Source organism: Nerophis lumbriciformis, linkage group LG07, assembly GCF_033978685.3.
Source record: "Nerophis lumbriciformis linkage group LG07, RoL_Nlum_v2.1, whole genome shotgun sequence".
In the NCBI taxonomy this organism is placed as follows: Eukaryota; Metazoa; Chordata; class Actinopteri; order Syngnathiformes; family Syngnathidae; genus Nerophis; species Nerophis lumbriciformis.
Window position 1 is genome coordinate 13,102,515 of NC_084554.2, and position 19,600 is coordinate 13,122,114.

Below are 19,600 nucleotides of genomic sequence, written 5' to 3' on the forward strand. Positions count from 1 at the left end.
CATCCCCCTCTGGTCAACATATGGAATAACAAGTGTGTGTAAACATTGGAAGTGCTTCCCCTCTGGCCAACATATGTGATAACAAGTGTGTGTAAAAAATTGAAATGTGCCCCCTTTAGCCAGAATTAAATAAATATGTATATAGAGACATACTGTAATAACTTGAAGTAAATAAGGAAGATTAAAAACCAATTACAAACCAAAAATAAAAAAATTAACTAAAAGCTTACCTTTTTTATATTTGCATAGTATGTATATATTATTAATGTTGTAAATACAAATCTTTATATAACTAGAAAGGGTGGTCCTAAAGAGCTAGGCATTTTTCTCAGGCCTCAAGGAGGTAAGAAATACAAGAGTGTGTGTGTGTGTGTGTGTGTGTGTGTGTGTGTTCTTGTATTTCTGCCCTTCTTGAGACATCAATAAGGAAAAGTACCTTCCATATGAGGACCGGTGAACAAGTTAGGACCGAAATCATTGTTCCCAATACGGAAAACCATTGCATCTAATAGAGAGCCAAATACCAGAGTCCGTGAACATTGCTCCAAAGTCAGAATTTTTTGTTGATTTAATGTTCATACAAACGTAAACATTGACAGGTGCAAAGGCAGCAATATATGATAAAACAAGACTGCAGCTAAAGAAGGACTTCCCTATTCATCGCCCTCTGGTCAACATATGAAATAACAAGTGTGTCTAAAAATTTGAAGCGCTCCCCCTCTGGCCAACATATGTAATAACAAGTATGTGTAAGAAACTGAAATGTGCCCCCTTTGGCCAAAATTAATTAAATAAATATGTATATAGAGACATACTGTAAAACTTGAAGTAAATAATGAAGATCCATCCATCCATCCATTTTCTACCGCTTGTCCCTTTTGGGGTTGCGGGGGGTGCTGTAGCCTACCTCAGCTGCATTCGGGCGGAAGGCGGTGTACACTCTGGACAAGTCGCCACTTCATCACAGGGCCAACACAGATAGACCGACAACATTCACACTCACATTCACACACTAGGGCCAATTTAGTGTTGCCAATCAACCTATCCCCAGGTGCATGTCTTTGGAGGTGGGAGGAAGCCGGAGTACCCGGAGGGAACCCACGCAGTCACGGGGAGAACATGCAAACTCCACACAGAAAGATCCCGAGCCCGGCATTGAACTCAGGACATACGTATTGTGATGCACATGCACTAACCCCTGTAGCACCGTGCTGCCCAATAATGAAGATTAAAAAGTAAATACAAATCTTTATATATCTAGAAAGGGTGGCCCTAAATAGGTAGGCATTTTTCTCAGGTCTCAAGAAGGTAATTAATACAAGAGTGTGTGTGTATTTATTTATGTATGTGTGTGTGTGTGTGTGTGTGTGTGTGTGTGTGTGTGTGTGTGTGTGTTGTAATTCTACCCTTCTTGAGACATCAACAAGGAAAAGTACCTTCCACATGAGGACCGGAGAACAAGTTAGGGCCAAAATCATGGTCCCAATAGGGAAAACCATTGCATCTAAAAAAGTCTCATTTGCACCCCTGGTGGTGAAATATATCAAAATTAGGGTGGTCCCAAAAAGGAGGGATATTTCAAATTGATTGTGTGTCGGTTTGAAAAGTTCTCCCCCTCTGGTCAACATATGAAATAAGTGTGTGTAAAAATTTGAAATGCGCCCCCTTTGGCCAAAATTAATTAAAACATTTTTTTTATATAGAGACATACTGTAAAAACAAAGTAAATAATGAAGATTATAAACCAATTACAAACAAAATAAAAAAAAACTAAAAGCTCTACTTTTTTTATATTTACATAGTATGTATATATTATTAATGTTGTAAATACTAATCTTTATATATCTAGAAAGGGATGTCCTAAAGAGGTAGGAATTTTTTGGAGGTCTCAAGAAGGTAAGAAATACAAGAGTGGGTGTGTGTGTGTGTGTGGCTCGGTCCATCCGTCCGCCAGTGCTGCCTCATATTGCTCCCGGCCCCTGGGGGAGTGCGCCTGAGCGATGGTGGACTGAGCCGGTGTCACAGCACTATGAGGAGTTTTCATCCATGATACAGTCTGACAGGAAGTACACTCAAATCCTTTTTCTACCAGGATGGAGGGTAATGGCTGACTGCTTTAGGTGGGGGACAATAAACGTTTCATTTTAAATGCCAGTTTTTGTTTCCTACCATCAGCAAAATTGACATAAATCCGTTTTTCGTTTTAGCCAGTAAATGCGGCGGTAGTGTTTTGTTTTAAAGATTTACAAGCCATATTAAAAATGTCTCTTTTAAGGAAAACTGCACTTTTTTTTTTTTTTTTTTTACAATTAATTTCCCTTTTCCAAATATTCTAGATCAGTGATTCTCAAACTGTGGTACGTGTACCAAAAGTAGTACGCGGGCTCTATCTAGTGCGAGGGCTTTTTGGCGCCGCCCTAGTGGCTCTCTGGAGCTTTTTCAAAAATGTATGAAAATGTAAAAAGATGGTGGAAAAAAAATATTTTTTTGTTTGAGTATGGTTTCTGTAGGAGGACAAACATGACACAAACCTTCCTAAATGTTAGAAATCCCACAGTTTATATCAAACATGCTTCACTGTATTTGGCGAGCGTTGTTTTGTCCTAATTTCTGCGGTCCTTGAACTCACCGTAGTTTGTTTACATGTACCGTATTTTTCGGACTATAAGTCGCAGTTTTTTTCATAGTTTGGCCGGGGGTGCGACTTATACTCAGGAGTGACTTATGTGTGAAATTATTAACACATTACCGTAAAATATCAAATATTATTTAGCTCATTCACGTAAGAGACTAGACGTATAAGATTTCATGAGATTTAGCGATTAGGAGTGACAGATTGTTTGGTAAACGTATAGCATGTTCTATATGTTATAGTTATTTGAATGACTCTTACCATAATATGTTACGTTAACATACCAGTTGGTTATTTATGCCTCATATAACGTACACTTATTCAGCCTGTTGTTCACTATTCTTTATTTATTTTAAATTGCCTTTCAATTGTCTATTCTTGGTGTTGGCTTTTATCAAATACATTTCCCCAAAAAATGCGACTTATACTCCAGTGCGACCTATATATGTTTTTTTCCTTCTTTATTATGCATTTTCGGCTGGTGCGACTTATACTCCGGAGCGACTTATACTCCAGAGCGACTTATACTCCGAAAAATGCGGTAGATGTCATCAGTGTTTGAACCTGACACGTACTACTGTATCCAATATGAAATTGCTTGTTGTTCACTATTCTTTATTTATTTTAAATTGCCTTTCAAATGTCTATTCTTGGTGTTGGCTTTTATCAAATACATTTCCCCCCAAAATGCGACTGATATATGTTTTTTCCTTCTTTATTATGCATTTTCGGCCGGTGCTACTTATACTCCTGAGCGACTTATACTCCGAAAAATACGGTATAACTTTCTCCGACGTGTTTTATGCCACTCATTTGTCTCATTTTGTCCACCAAACTTTGTATACTGTGCGTGAATGCACAAAGGTGAGCTTTGTTGATGTTGTTGACTTGTTGGAGTGCTAATCAGGCATATTTGGTCACACGCTAATCGATGCTAGCATGCTATTTAGGCTTGCTGTATGTACATATTGCATCATTATGCCTCACTTGTAGGTATATTTGAGCTCATTTAATTTACTTTACTTATGTCCTCTGTGTATATAATTTAGTTTTGCATGTCTCATGACACATTATTTGTATGTAATATTGACTGCATTTCTGATAGTAGTTTGTGTGCCATGTTGTTCCAGACCACAGCAAACGCTACCCATCTTGAAAAGATTGTAATAAATCCATTAGAAGAAGACAGCCTGCCGTTTCCTTTAACTTGGACACACACATCTATACCTTTGGCCATTCTAAACCAGTAAATTCCAGGAGTTGTGTAGAATAAATATTACATTTTAACTTAGTCATTTTGATAGTAGGCTAATATAGACACTTACACCATGTGTTGTCTTCATTATAACACTTACAAAAGGCTTTTAATTTTATGCGGCTCAAGACAATTTTATTTTTTTGGTCCAATATGGCTCTTTCAACATTTTAGGTTACCGACCCCTGATCTAGCGGTACGCCAAAGAATCACTTGATTAAAGTACAGTGTTTTATTTTCCTATATTGAAGCACAGTGTTACTGTTCAAATTGTGTGTAATGTTACAGTGGACAAAACTATCAAATATACTTGTTAAATAAAACCTGTTACTTGTTTTAATGAATACTTATGCCTACTAGTTCATTACGGTGGTACTTGGATATGTGTTTTCAGAGGTGGTACTCGGAGAAAGAAGTTTGAGAACCAATGTTCTGTCTAGTAAAAACTGCTATCACGAGGCAGCTAACAATGCAGGTAATGGAAATTCATCTATTCCCCCAATAAAAATAATAGTATCTAGTCGATACTACTATGATTACATCGATATTTTTTAGCATCACAAAATCTTTTTTCGTTTTTTAAAAATTCATATAATGTTTATAAACTCAGGAAATATGTCCCTGGACACATGAGGACTTAAATTATGACCGTTGTATGATCCTGTAACTACTTGGTATTGGATCGATACCCAAATTTGTGGTATCGTCCAAAACTAATGTAAAGTATCAAACAACAGAAGAATAAGTGATTATTACATTTTAACAGAAGTGTAGATAGAACATGTTAAAAGAGAAAGTAAGCAGTTATTGACAGTGAATGAACAAGTGGATTAATAATCAATTCTTACAGTTTGTCCTTAATAATTTAGAAAAAATAATACAAACCCCGTTTCCATATGAGTTGGGAAATTGTTAGATGTAAATATAAAGGGAATACAATGATTTGCAAATTATTTTCAACCCATATTCAATTGAATGCACTACAAAGACAACATATTCGATGTTCAAACTCATAAACTTTATTTTTTTTGCAAATGATAATTAACTTAGAATTTCATGGCTGCAACACGTGTCAAAGTAGTTGGGAAAGGGCATGTTCACCACTGTGTTACATCACCTTTTCTTTTAACAACACTCAATAAACGATTGGGAACTGAGGAAACGAATTGTTGAAGCTTTGAAAGTGGAATTCTTTCCCATTCTTGTTTTATGTAGAGCTTCAGTCGTTCAACAGTCCGGGGTCTCCGCTGTCGTATTTTACGCTTCATAATGCGCCACACATTTTCGATGGGAGACAGGTCTGGACTGCAGGCGCGCCAAGAAAGTACCCGCACTCTTTTTTTACGAAGCCACGCTGTTGTAACACGTGCTGAATGTGGCTTGGCATTGTCTTGCTGAAATAAGCAGGGGCGTCCATGAAAAAGACGGCGCTTAGATGGCAGCATATGTTGTTCCAAAACCTGTATGTACCTTTCAGCATTAACGGTGCCTTCACAGATGTGTAAGTTACCCATGCCTTGGGCACTAATGCACCCCCATACCATCACAGATGCTGGCTTTAACAGTCTGGATGGTTCGCTTCCCCTTTGGTCCGGATGACACGATGTCGAATATTTCCAAAAACAATTTGAAATGTGGACTCGTCAGACCACAGAACACTTTTCCACTTTGCATGAGTCCATCTTAGATGATCTCGGGCCTAGAGAAGCCGGCGGTGTTTCTGGATGTTGTTGATAAATGGCTTTCGCTTTTCATAGTAGAGCTTTAACTTGCACTTACAGATGTTTTCTGAAGTATTCCTGAGCCCATGTGGTGATATCCTTTAGAGGTTGATATCGGTTTTTGATACAGTGCCGTCTGAGGGATCGAAGGTCACGGTCATTCAATGTTGGTTTCAGGCCATGCCGCTTACGTGGAGTGATTTCTCCAGATTCTCTGAACCTTTTGATGATATTATGGATCGTAGATGTTGAAATCCCTAAATTTCTTGCAATTGCACTTTGAGAAACATTATTCTTAAACTCTTTGACTATTTGCTCACACAGTTGTGGACAAAGGGGTGTACCTCGCCCCATCTTTTCTTGTGAAAGACTGAGCATTTTTTGGGAAGCTGTTTTTATACCCAATCATGGCACCCACCTGTTCCCAATTAGCCTGCACACCTGTGGGATGTTCCAAATAAGTGTTTGATGAGCATTCCTCAACTTTATCAGTATTTATTGCCACCTTTCCCAACTTCTTTGTCACGTGTTGCTGGCATCAAATTCTAAAGTTAATGATTATTTGCAAAAAGATTATTTTTATCAGTTTGAACATCAAATATGTTGTCTTTGTAGCATATTCAACTGAATAAGGGTTGAAAAGGATTTGCAAATCATTGTATTCCGTTTATATTTACATCTAACACAATTTCCCAACTCATATGGAAACGGGGTTTGTAGAATGCTAAATGACACAATATTTTACTGCAAAAAATTGTTCTTTGATTGCAATAAGAAACATATGTTTAATGTACTGTAATATTTTGTGTTAAAATAAAGCCAATAATGCCATTTTTTGTGGTCCCCTTTATTTAGAAAAGTATCGAAATACATTTTGGTACCGGTACCAAAATTCGGTATTGGGACAATCGTTGTTTGTAGATGGGCAAAATTCCCCAAAAGTGCAGTTTTGTTTGAAATGTATTACCATTTAAATATATATACCTGTATATATTTTTAAACCACAGTTTTCACAAATGAAATAAATATTATTTTGAGGTGTACAATAACAGTGCTCAACCATGCAAGTCAGGTTGACAGGAGTTGTACTTTTAACCTTCAGTTGGGACTCTAAGAATGCTTCCAGACACACAACCTTTTTATTTGTCTGCCCTGCAGGTACGGTTAGTCGTCAGGTTACAAATGAGTTCTCTTCATAGAATATGTTGGAGTTTTGGTTAAAGTACGTCTCTAATAATAGCCAAATGAACACCTCAGTTAGTCACACTGTGCACAGAACACATGAAAGTTGTAATAACATGATTAAATACACACTTTCAATGAAACCTTGATTAAAAAGACACCAATTTGTTACTTTTATCCCGTGTCTTGTGCACTGAAAAGGGTGTTTCAAGGGAAGGAGAGGCAGGCTTATTGGGAGAATAAAGTCTGAGTAATGAGATTACGACGCTGCTTAATTATCACAGTCCATTTCATAGGACCAGATGTAAGACACAGTGTTTATCCTTCAAGAGGGTCGCATCGTTTAAGGCCATGCAACCAATGTGGATTTCTCCATTTCTCTCGGACTACGTTTACACTGCAGAACAAAGTGGCCCAATTCTGATTTTTTTTCGAGATCTGTTTTTTTCCAGCTGACTGTTTACACTGCAAGTAAAATGTGATTTTTATCAGGCTCTAATACAAACCCCGTTTCCATATGAGTTGGGAAAATGTGTTAGATGTAAATATAAACGGAATACAATGATTTGCAAATCCTTTTCAACCCATATTCAGGTGAATATGCTACAAAGACAACATATTTGATGTTCAAACTGATAAACATTTTTTTTTTTTGCAAATGATAATTAACTTTAGAATTTGATGCCAGCAACACATGACAAAGAAGTTGGGAAAGGTGGCAATAAATACTGATAAAGTTGAGGAATGCTCATCAAACACTTATTTGGAACATCCCACAGGTGAACAGGTAAATTGGGAACAGGTGGGTGCCATGATTGGGTATAAAAGTAGATTCCATGAAATGCTCAGTCATTCACAAACAAGGATGGGGCGAGGGTCACCACTTTGTCAACAAATGCGTGAGAAAATTGTTGAACAGTTTAAGAAAAACCTTTCTCAACCAGCTATTGCAAGGAATTTAGGGATTTCACCATCTACGGTCCGTAATATCATCAAAGGGTTCAGAGAATCTGGAGACATCACTGCACGTAAGCAGCTAAGCCCGTGACCTTCGATCCCTCAGGCTGTACTGCATCAACAAGCGACATCAGTGAGTAAAGGATATCACCACATGGGCTCAGGAACAATTCAGAAACCGACTGTAAGTAACTACAGTTGGTCGCTACATCAGTAAGTGCAAGGTAAAACTCTCCTATGCGAGGCGAAAACCGTTTATCAACAACACCCAGAAACGCCGTCGGCTTCGCTGGGCCTGAGCTCATCTAAGATGGACTGATATAAAGTAGAAAAGTGTTTGTGGTCTGACGAGTCCAAATTTGAAATTATTTTTGGAAACTGTGGACGTAGTGTCCTCCGGACCAAAGAGGAAAAGAACCATCCGGATTGTTATAGGCGCAAATTTGAAAAGCCAGCATCTGTGATGGTATGGGGGTGTATTAGTGCCTAAGACATGGGTAACTTACACATCTGTGAAGGCGCCATTAATGCTGAAAGGTACATACAGGTTTTGGGGCAACATATGTTGCCATCCAAGCAAAGTTACCATGGACGCCCCTGCTTATTTCAGCAAGACAATGCCAAGCCACGTGTTACATCAACGTGGCTTCATAGTAAAAGAGTGCGGGTACTAGACTGGCCTGCCTGTAGTCCAGACCTGTCACCCATTGAAAATGTGTGGCGCTTTATGAAGCCTAAAATACCACAACGGAGACCCCCGGACTGTTGAACAACTTAAGCTGTACATCAAGCAAGAATGGGAAATAATTCCACCTAAAAAGCTTAAAAAATGTGTCTCCTCAGTTCCCAAACGTTTACTGAGTGTTGTTAAAAGGAAAGGCCATGTAACACAGTGGTGAATATGCCCTTTCCCAACTACTTTGGCACGTGTTGCAGCCATGAAATTCAAAGTTAATTATTTGCAAAAAAAAAAAAAAGTTTATGAGTTTGTACATCAAATATCTTGTCTTTGTAGTGCATTCAATTGAATATGGGTTGAAAAGGATTTGCAAATCATTGTATTCTGTTTATATTTACATCTAACACAATTTCCCAACTCATATGGAAACGGGGTTTGTATAAACGCGAAAGTGGCCTCCACGTCACTTGCACGCGCACTTCGATAAAGTGAAAATAAAGGAAGTTGACCGGGAGGAATTTGTTACTTCTACAAAATAAAAGACGCAACACCTTAAAAATGTGTTTTTTTCACATGAAAGTAATATATTGTATGGATGGATGTACAGTACAGGCCAAAAGTTTGGACACACCTTCTCCTCATTCAATGCGTTTTCTTTATTTTCATGACTATCACGTCTTTATGTGCTCGACGCCTCAATCATTGGTATGTGTTCATCTACAAAACCATTCTGGGTATCACTCCATCTTATCTGTCTTGTCTTTTAACAAAGAAACAAGGAAGTCACCATCTTCGTTCAATTAATGTTCTGCAATTTGTCGTCCCCAAAGTAAGAACTGAACTGGGCATGAAAGCATTTAGGTTTTCAGCACCGAAGACTTGGAATAACCTACAATCGAATCTTCAACTTCAAACCCTTGTTTAGGGATGATGTTTGATAAGAAATTATCGAGTTCGAGCCTATAATCGAATCCTCTTATCGAACCGATTCCTTATCAATTCTCTTATTGAGTCCAGATAGGTTGTAGAAAAAACACACAATATTTGGTTTAACAAATCACTTTACATTCTCTACTGCTTGCTACTATAGTATTACCATATGAGTTATTGTGCAGAAATGTGGGGAAATAACTACAAATGTGCGTTACATTCGTTAATCGTGTTACAAAAAAAATTAATTAGACTGATACATAATGTTTGTATATAGAGAACACTTTATTTATTGAGTCAAAAATATTAAAGTTCGATGATTTGGTAAAATTGCAAACAGCTAAAATGATGTAGAATTAAATGATGGAATGTATTAAAGGCCTACTGAAATGTGATTTTCTTATTTAAACGGGGATAGCAGGTCCATTCTGTGTCATACTTGATCATTTCGCGATATTGCCATATTTTTGCTGAAAGGATTTAGTAGAGAACATCGACGATAAAGTTCGCAACTTTTGGTCGCTGATAAAAAAGCCTTGCCTGTACCGGAAGTAGCAGACGATATGCGCGTGACGTCACTGGTTGTGGAGTTCCTCACATCTGCACATTGTTTACAATCATGGCCACCAGCAGCGAGAGCGATTCGGACCGAGAAAGCGACGATTTCCCCATTAATTTGAGCGAGGATGAAAGATTTGTGGATGAGGAAAGTGAGAGTGAAGGACTAGAAGGCAGTGGGAGCGATTCAGATAGGGAAGATGCTGTGAGAGGCGGGTGGGACCTGATATTCAGCTGGGAATGACTAAAACAGTAAATAAACACAAGACATACTCTATTAGCCACAACACAACCAGCCTTATATTTAATATGCCACAAATTAATCCCGCATAACAAACACCTCCCCCCTCCCGTCCATATAACCCGCCAATACAACTCAAACACCTGCACAACACACTCAATCCCACAGCCCAAAGTACCGTTCACCTCCCCAAAGTTCATACAGCACATATATTTCCCCAAAGTTACGTATGTGACAAGCACATAGCGGCACGCACGTACGGGCAAGCGATCAAATGTTTAGAAGCCGCAGCTGCATGCGTACTCACGGTACCGTGTCTGCGTATCCAACTCAAAGTCCTCCTGGTAAGAGTCTCTGTTGTCCCAGTTCTCCACAGGCCAATGGTAAAGCTTGACTGTCATCTTTCGGGAATGTAAACAATGAAACACCGGCTGTGTTTGTGTTGCTGCAGCCGGCCGCAATACACCGCTTCCCACCTACAGCTTTCTTCTTTGCTGTCTCCATTGTTCATTGAACAAATTGCAAAAGATTCACCAACACATGTCCAGAATACTGTGGAATTTTGCGATGAAAACAGACGACTTAATAGCTGGCCACCATGCTGTCCCAAAATGTCCTCTACAATCCGTGATGTCACGCACAGGCGTCATCATACCGAGATGTTTTCAGCAGGATATTTTGCGCGAAATTTAAAATTGCACTTTAGTAAGCTAACCCGGCCGTATTGGCATGTGTTGCAATGTTAAGATTTCATCATTGATATATAAACTATCAGACTGCGTGGTCGGTAGTAGTGGGTTTCAGTAGGCCTTTAAGTAAAGAAGTTAAACATCGTACTGATATGATACAGTGCTTACAAAGTACAAAGAAGAAGAATTATGAGAAATACTTTCAATCTTATTGAAAATACGATATTCTTCATCTCAGTATATTAATAATGACTGAATTAATTAATTACATATTACAAAACTGTTTCACAGATATTTTATTATAAAAAGGTCAGTAAATGATGTATATATTTGTAAACGCTATGAAGTGGGAAAGGGGTAGGATTAAATAAGCTTTACTTCTTCCTACTCCTGTAAAGTGAAACTGTGATGTATTATACTGTAAGTGTGTTCATGTTCCAAATAAACTAAAGAAATAAAGAAAGCACTCGTTTATTAGACAGACTTGCAAACTCTGTCGTGGTGTAGGCTACAAGATAACGTTAACGTTATCAGACACATACAAAAAGGCTCACGTTAACGTTACCGTTAGCCACTGACTATGCTTAGGTAACGTTAGTCTAGCTAACGTTACTGCAGTCCTGGTTGACATAAGAGGTAACGTTACTACAAGTGAGCAGATATGGAAATTAACCGGCAACAGTTAACGTTAGTTACTCACCGGCGTAACCGCCACTGTAGCTGGGACTTGGGCAGCTGGCAGAAGAAGAGGGGCGTTCTTCGTCGTCTCTGCCGCTGCTTCAACACGTGCCGAAGACACGACACGCTTGTTGTGCTTCCCCCCCCCTTACACGAGAGCGAAGCCTGGCAATAATTGCATATTGCCGCTTCCTCGGTTTTTTTTTGGTGAAATGAAGCCATGCCTTGGAGCGCCTTTTCCGGTCCATTTTTTTCCTGCTTTCCCCATCTGCACTTAATGACTGAGCTACGTGATGTCATTTCTTGTGATGTCCCACGGGGCATTTCTTGTCGGGACGGGATTCGTTCCCAGGGATTCGAATAAAGAACCAACTCTTTTTCTTTACTATAGTGGTCTCTAACGGGTACCGGTTCTCAAAAAGGTATTCGAGTCCGAAGACTCGGTTCTTTTCTTATCGAACAACCGGGAAAACCGTTTTCGAGTATCATCCCTATGGTTAAAATCAGGCACTTTGAAGCTTTTTTTAGGGATATTGCGTGATGGGTACAATTTTGAAAAAAACTTCGAAAAATATAATAAGCCACTGGGAACTGATCTTTAATGGTTTTAACCCTTCTGAAATTGTGATAATGTTCCCCTTTAAAGCTTCTGTGAAAGGATTGCAGTCTACCTTGTCTGTATGCACGTGTGTCATGTGAGCAAGTTTTAATGTTGTAAATTTGATGTTTTATGTGTTTACTGTTGTTAATGTAACCTTGCTGCTGCTCTCTTGGCCAGGTCTCCCTTGGAAAATAGATCTTTGATCTCAATGGGATTTTACCTGTTTAAATAAAGGCTAAATAAAAAAAATAAAAAGGCATCAAAACTATGAATGAACACATGTGGAGTTATATACTTAACAAAAAAAAAACTGAAAACATGTTTTATATTTAGCTTCAAGCACACTTGTGAAGTAAAAATAATTTTAGGTGACTACCTCTTGAAGCTCATTGAGAGAATGCCAAGAGTGTGCAAAGCAGTAACCAGAGCAAAGGGTGGCTATTTTGGAAAAAAAACAAACTAGAATATAACACATGTTTTCAGTTATCTCACCTTTTTTTGTTAAGTACATAACTCCACATATGTTCATTCATAGTTTTGATGCCTTCAGTGACAATCTACAATGTAAATAGTCAAGAAAATAAAGAAAATGTATTGAATGAGAAGGTGTGTCCAAACTTTTGGCCTGTACTGTATATAGTGTAATATATTTGTGAGGGTTCTAATCTTTTAAAGGCTGTTAGGCAGAGGAGACACGGACACCAGCGTAGATCTACGTTACTTTTATTTTTCAACTCACATGTAAGCAAATGTGCCACAGCGTTCTTTCAACAATTGTTTTTTCTTTGGAATCAAAATATATATTGATATATTACATATAGCCTATTATTTGCGCACTATTGACAAGGGATGCACCGAAAATGTGGTCGTCTTAAATCAGGGTTGTCACACTCATTTTAGCTCAGGGGCCGCATGGAGGAAAATCTGTGCACACGTGGGCCGGACTATTAAAATCATGACGTTAAAACTAAAAAATAAAGACAACTTCAGGTTGTTTTTTTTGTCTTACGTTGGCCAAAAATAGAAGACACACATTCTGAAAATATTACAATAAAAATAGAGGAAAAAAATACCGGCAGCGGTAAAGTTTAGATCCATGAAGAAAAGAAGCAAGTGAATGAATGTTTATAACTGAATACATTTACATATGCATAAAATGTGTTTTCTTTTGTATTATTTATTTTAATGAATTAAGTAACGTATAATATAGAATGGTAAATGGGTTATACTTGTCAAGCGCTTTTTTACCTTCAAGGTACTCAAAGCGCTTTGACACTACTTCCAAATTCACACACTGATGGCGGGAGCTGCCATGCAAGGCCCTAACCACGACCCATCAGGAGCAAGGGTGAAGTGTCTTGCTCAAGGACACAACGGACGTGACGAGGTTGGTAGTAGATGGGTATTGAACCAGGAACCCTCAGGTTGCAGGCACGGCCACTCTCCCAACCTCGCCACGCCGAATGTGAGATATAACAGGATAATGCATACATTTATCATTACAAAAAAGTGGGACCCCAAAAATGTACTGTGGGACCCCATTTTGAAAAATCCTAGCACCAACACTGATGGAGTATTGGTGCGTGCAAAACAGCAGCAGGCGGCTGTGGCCTGCGGGCCGGTTCTAATACTAATCAAATATCATCCCGGGTGCCATAGATAATTCATTCTTGACTTTGACACCAATGTCTTAAATAGACTTAAATAGACTTTGCTCACCGAAACCGAATGTTTTGATGAAATATCCACTTCCAGTGGCGACCGCGTCTTTCTGACACACACGAATGACGTAGCTTGTCCAAAGCTGACGAAAAAGTCACATTCGGGTCGCATTGCATTTAGACTTAAGTCACGTTTGAAAAGATCAGATTCCAATCGGATTTGGACTACCTCCTGATGTGGCCCGAATCTGATCTGAAAAGTTTTTTGATCTTTTCAGATCAGATCTGGAGCGTTTACATCCATCCATTTTCTTCCGCTTTTCCGAGGTCGGGTCGCCGGGGTAGCAGCCTAAACAGAGAAGCCTAGACTTCCCTCTCCCCAGCCACTTCGTCCAGCTCCTTCCGGGGTATCCCAAGGTGTTCCCAGGCCAGCCGGGAGACATAGTCTTCCCAACGTGTCCTGGGTCTTCCCCGTGGCCTCCTACCGGTCGGACCTGCCCTAAACACCTCCCTAGGGAGGCGTTCGGGTGGCATCCTGACCAGATGCCCGAACCACCTCATCTGGCTTCTCTCAATGTGGAGGAGCAGCGGCTTTACTTTGAGCTCCTCCCGGATGACAGAGCTTCTCACCCTACCTCTAAGGGAGAGCCCCGCCACCCGACAGAGGAAACTCATTTCGGCCGCTTGCACCCGTGATCTTGTCCTTTCGGTCATAACCCAAAGCTCATGACCATAGGTGAGGATAGGAATGTAGATCGACCGGTAAATTGAGAGCTTTGCCTTCTGGCTCAGCTCCTTCTTCACCACAACGGATCGATACAGCGTCCGCATTACTGAAGACGCCGCACCGATCCACTCTTCCCTCACTCGTTAACAAGACTCCGAGGTACTTGGACTCCTCCACTTGGGGCAAGATCTCCTCCCCAACCCGGAGATGGCGTTTACATTGGCAAAAAAAATCTGATTTAGTGTGCAGTGTAAACGAGTCTACTTTCTCCCTTCACTTTCCTTTGGTCTGGCACACTAACCCCAGATGAGTCTTGGAGACATGACAAAGTGCATAAAAAAGTTAATAAGTAGGAGTTTCTTAGAACCGTCGACATTTCGACGATTCGATTTGTAAGGGTCTGATTCGACGATCAACCTAAGAGTCGAACCATCAGACATTGAACTCCTCTCCTCCCTCTGTGGTAGTTAAGTACATTTTACAAACACCCCACTTGTATGGACTTATTCACCTACGGACCACCACCAAGACAAAATATGAGTACTAACCGTGTCCCGGGATCGTAACTCTTCTGTTCAGTATATGGAACAGTATGTTTGTGCAGGCTCAGTCACCGTTGCTCAGCGGCTACAGAGAAGGAAGCAGAGGATTTAATGGCGTCCTGACAGTGTCTGGCGCTCTTTTTAAACATTATTGCTGACCTTAATTCTACCAACAGAAGTCCATCGTAAATAAACTCGCACACAAGCTTCTCATTGCTCTTGAGACACCCGCAAAACAACACTTCTTCATTGTCCAACACATACACCAACTTTAGAATTTTAAACATCAAGGCAATGTATAATGTGTATTCAATATTCCGTGCGGCCTTGCAACTTTGTCCAATGCCTTCAACTTCCAGGCACATTTTGGTCAATCGAGGTCATTTTCGCCAATCGAATTCATCCCTCAGGGTTACCAGGAAAAACTTTAGGAATTGATAGCAAATTCATGAAAGTTGACTCAAAGTTATTGAAAAAAACATGCCTCAAAACATTGCAACTTTTCTGAAAAAGCTGCTGAGAATTCAGGCATTTTAGGTTGCGACAATCACAAAAAAAAGGCTTGCAAAATCCTGGAGGGACTGATTTAATCACAACCTATTTGTAGGTGTCAGGTTCAAACACTGATGACATCTATTAAACCAGGGGTAGAGAACCTATGGCTCTCGAGCCAGATGTGGCTCTTTTGATGACTCCGTCTGGCTCTCAGATAAATCTTAGCTGACATTGCTTAACACGATAAGTACTGAATAATTCCGCTGGTAATCACAGTGTTTACAAAATAACGTTCAAAATATAAAACATTCTCATGCATTTTAATCCATCCATCCGTTTTCTACTGCACCTGTTCAAGAAGTCACATTAATGTTAAGAAGTATTTTGTTTACAATTGGTTAGCATCAGAATAACAATGTTATTAAAAAGAATAAGAGACTTATTATACTCTAAAAATGTTGGTCTTACTTAAAAATGCATGGATTTAGTTGTATTCAGTGTTATAAAATATTATATGACTCTCACAGGAATACATTTTAAAATATTTGTATAAAGTTGTAGACCTCCATGCTTTTCCAAGTTTCCATCTGTTTTGTTGTGTAGAATAAAGTTAAAGTTAAAGTACCAATGATTGTCACACACACACTAGGTGTGGCGAGATTATTCTCTGCATTTGACCCATAACCCTTGATCACCCCCTGGGAGGTGAGGGGAGCAGTGGGCAGCAGCGGTGGCCGCGCCCGGGAATCATTTTGGTGATTTAACCCCCAATTCCAACCCTTGATGCTGAGTGCCAAGCAGGGAGGTAATGGGTCCCATTTTTTTTATAGTCTTTGGTATGACTCGGCCGGGGTTTGAACTCACAACCTACCGATCTCAGGGCGGACACTCTAACCACTAGGCCACTGAGTAGGTTGGTAGAATGATGTCTGGAGCACAATAGTTCCATATGCTAGAACACGCCCATTGTATAATCCTTGATCACTCACCAATGTTTTTTTTGATGAAGTATAGGGATCTCTTCCATGGCATAGTTAGATTTTTGGCTCATATCTGCTTTTCGCAGGAAGATTTAAACCTTTTTTTTTTTAATCCGATAGTTTGTGCGCTGCTTGCTGTACAACAGCCTTATTGGCTTGGTTGACCACCACTGGTTTTCACTTCTGTGAAGAAGTCTGTGACGAAATACAAGCAATAAGTGACGTCATCCGTGGAGGTACTTGTTACAAAGGAAGAACCTGCCCACACTCTATTCTTGTGGCGCACACTGTAACTAGTTCCTAATCAAATTTAATGATAAAAGTAGGTTTTTACAAACACATTGTAACTACAAAAACGTCTTGTATGTCTTTCACTTAGTGAGCGTGTTTGGGAGCCTTTTTTAAATGTATTTATATTGTTACTTTTTTATTTGTACGGTGGAACGTCAGTTTACAAACTTAATTGGTACTTGAGCTTGGTTCCAAAAGAAAAAGTGTGTACAGTGAAGCAGAGTTCCCCATAAGAATCAATGTAAACATGAACAATTGGTTCGACATAGTCCCTATTTTACAAACCCCGTTTCCATTTGAGTTGGGAAATTGTATTAGATGTAAATATAAACAGAATACAATGATTTGCAAATCCTTTTCAACCCATATTCAGTTGAATATGCTACAAAGACAACATATTTGATGTTCAAACTGATAAACAATTATTAACTTTAGAATTTGATGCCAGCAACACGTGCCAAATAAGTTGGGAAAGGTGGCAATAAATACTGATAAAGTTGAGGAATGCTCATCAAACACTTATTTGGAACTTTCCACAGGTGAACAGGCAAATTGGGAACAGGTGGGTGCCATGATTGGGTATAAAAGTAGATTCCATGAAATGCTCAGTCATTCACAAACAAGGATGGGGCGAGGGTCACCACTTTGTCAACAAATGCGTGAGCAAATTGTTCAACAGTTTAAGAAAAACCTTTCTCAACCAGCTATTGCAAGGAATTTAGGGATTTCACCATCTACGGTCCATAATATCATCAAAGGGTTCAGAGAATCTGGAGAAATCACTGCACTAAGGCTGAAACGACGCGTCGACTTAGTCGACGTCATCTGTTACGTAAATACGTCGACGCCGTTTTTGTGCGTCGATGCGTCGCATATTTACGTCACACTACCGTCATGGCGGAGTGCAAAGCAGACGATGCGAGCGGTGCGAGCGAGGGGAAAAAAGCACGCCAAAAGTCGTCAAAAGTGTGGGAGTATTTCAATAAACGGCCTAATAATGTTGTAGCGGCGAACAGCTGTCTCGTCAGCTGAAGCGCGAGCTCGCAACCGTGGCTGCTGAGCAACCAGCCAAACCCCACTTAATAAAATTATATTTTATCTTAGAGCACATCCGCATCCCTATTCACCTAGGCAACCCCAGGAAATGTATATAATTCGGCATTATTTCGGCCAGTCGGCTTATATGATCAGAACCGATCAGTTTACGTTCACGCGCAGGTATAACGCGGCGCGCTCCCGTCTCATCTGCTGGTGCGCGAGCCCGGTAATTAGACCGCTGTGTCAAATCAAGGAGTACAAAAGACGCCAGCGCAGAGTGGAAAAAGGTTTAGTTCGTTACAGAAAACCCAGAGTTGTGCCAAAAGTGTACCAAAACCAATAGCTGAACGGACAGCCGGTAAGATTGCCCGAGCTCATTTAAGATGGATTGAGTGGAAAAGTGTTCTGTGGTCTGACAAGTCCACATTTCAAATTGTTTTTAGAAACTGTGGACGTCGTGTCCTCCGGACCAAAGAGGAAAATAACCATGCAGACTGTTATAGGCGCAAAGTTGAAAAGCCAGCATCTGTGATGGTATGGGGGTGTATTAGTGCCCAAGACATGGGTAACTTACACATCTGTGAAGGCACCATTAATGCTGAAAGGTACATACAGATTTTGGAGCAACATATGTTGCCATCCAAGCAACGTCTTTTTCATGGACGCCCCTGCTTATTTCAGCAAGACAATGCCAAGGCACGTGTTACAACAGCGAGGCTTCATAGTAAAAGAGTGCGGGTACTAGACTGGCCTGCCTGTAGTCCAGACCTGTCTCCCATTGAAAATGTGTGGCGCATTATGAAGCCTAAAATACCACAACAGAGACCCCGAACTGTTGAACAACTTAAGCTGTACATCAAGCAAGAATGGGAAAGAATTCCACCAGAAAAGCTTCAAAAATTGGTCTCCTCAGTTCCCTAATGTTTACTGAGTGTTGTTAAAAGGAAAGGCCATGTAACACAGTGGTAAAAATGCCCCTGTGCCAGCTTTTTTGAAACATGTTGCAGGCATCAAATTCCAAATCAGCTAATATTTGCAAAAAATAAAGTTTACCAGTTCGAACATTAAGTATCTTGTCTTTGCAAGTCTATTCAATTGAATATAAGTTGAAGAGGTTTTGCAAATCATTGTATTCTGTTTTTATTTACGATTTACACAACGTGCCAACTTCACTGGTTTTGGGTTTTGTAGTTCGCACACGGAAGTATATTTAGTACGATGTAAAGGTTCATAAACTGAAAAGGTCACAAACAGAGGTGTTTGTAAATGGAGGATCCACTGTATTTTATTCATATTGAAAACTGTATTTTAATTCTGTGGTGGTTGTTAGCCTTAACTTGACGGTCAAGCTCATGGACTTTCTTCAGCACCATGTTTGGTGCTGAAGAAAGTGGACCGTGGAGTGTACATTTAGGCTGGGTTTTTATGGTTAAACCAAGCCAAGATAATGACTGCTTGGTCTTAGCCCTGAACAAGAGAAATGAGAGTCAATTGTTGCTGTTACAGGTGAAAATGTCATTCTAACTTCCCTTGTGCTTGTTTCCCTAAAGGGTCCTGGGTCCTGCCTTGACATTCAGAGTCGGCCACAACCCTGAGAATGTGACAACAGCAGATCTGGTGCAGATTGCAGGTAGGAGCAGCTGTTCAGTGCCTCCAATTGTCACGTCAAGTCACTGCTCCGTCACTTCTGTGCTCGAGTGAACGAGAACACAGATGAGTCTCTCTGTGGGTACAGCTGGTCGT

General features: G+C 39.9%; 1 protein-coding gene across 3 annotated transcripts in view; it reads left to right on the forward strand.

Moving 5' to 3' along the window:
- ptprn2 (protein tyrosine phosphatase receptor type N2) overlaps positions 1–19,600 on the forward strand; it is a 439,783-nt gene that overhangs the window by 101,159 nt on the left and 319,024 nt on the right. For all 3 annotated transcript variants that reach the window (XM_061965795.2, XM_061965796.1, XM_072913464.1), the window contains exon 10: positions 19,408–19,487. In XM_061965795.2, coding sequence (XP_061821779.1) covers positions 19,408–19,487 — 80 coding nt within the window. The remainder of the gene's footprint in view (positions 1–19,407; positions 19,488–19,600) is intronic.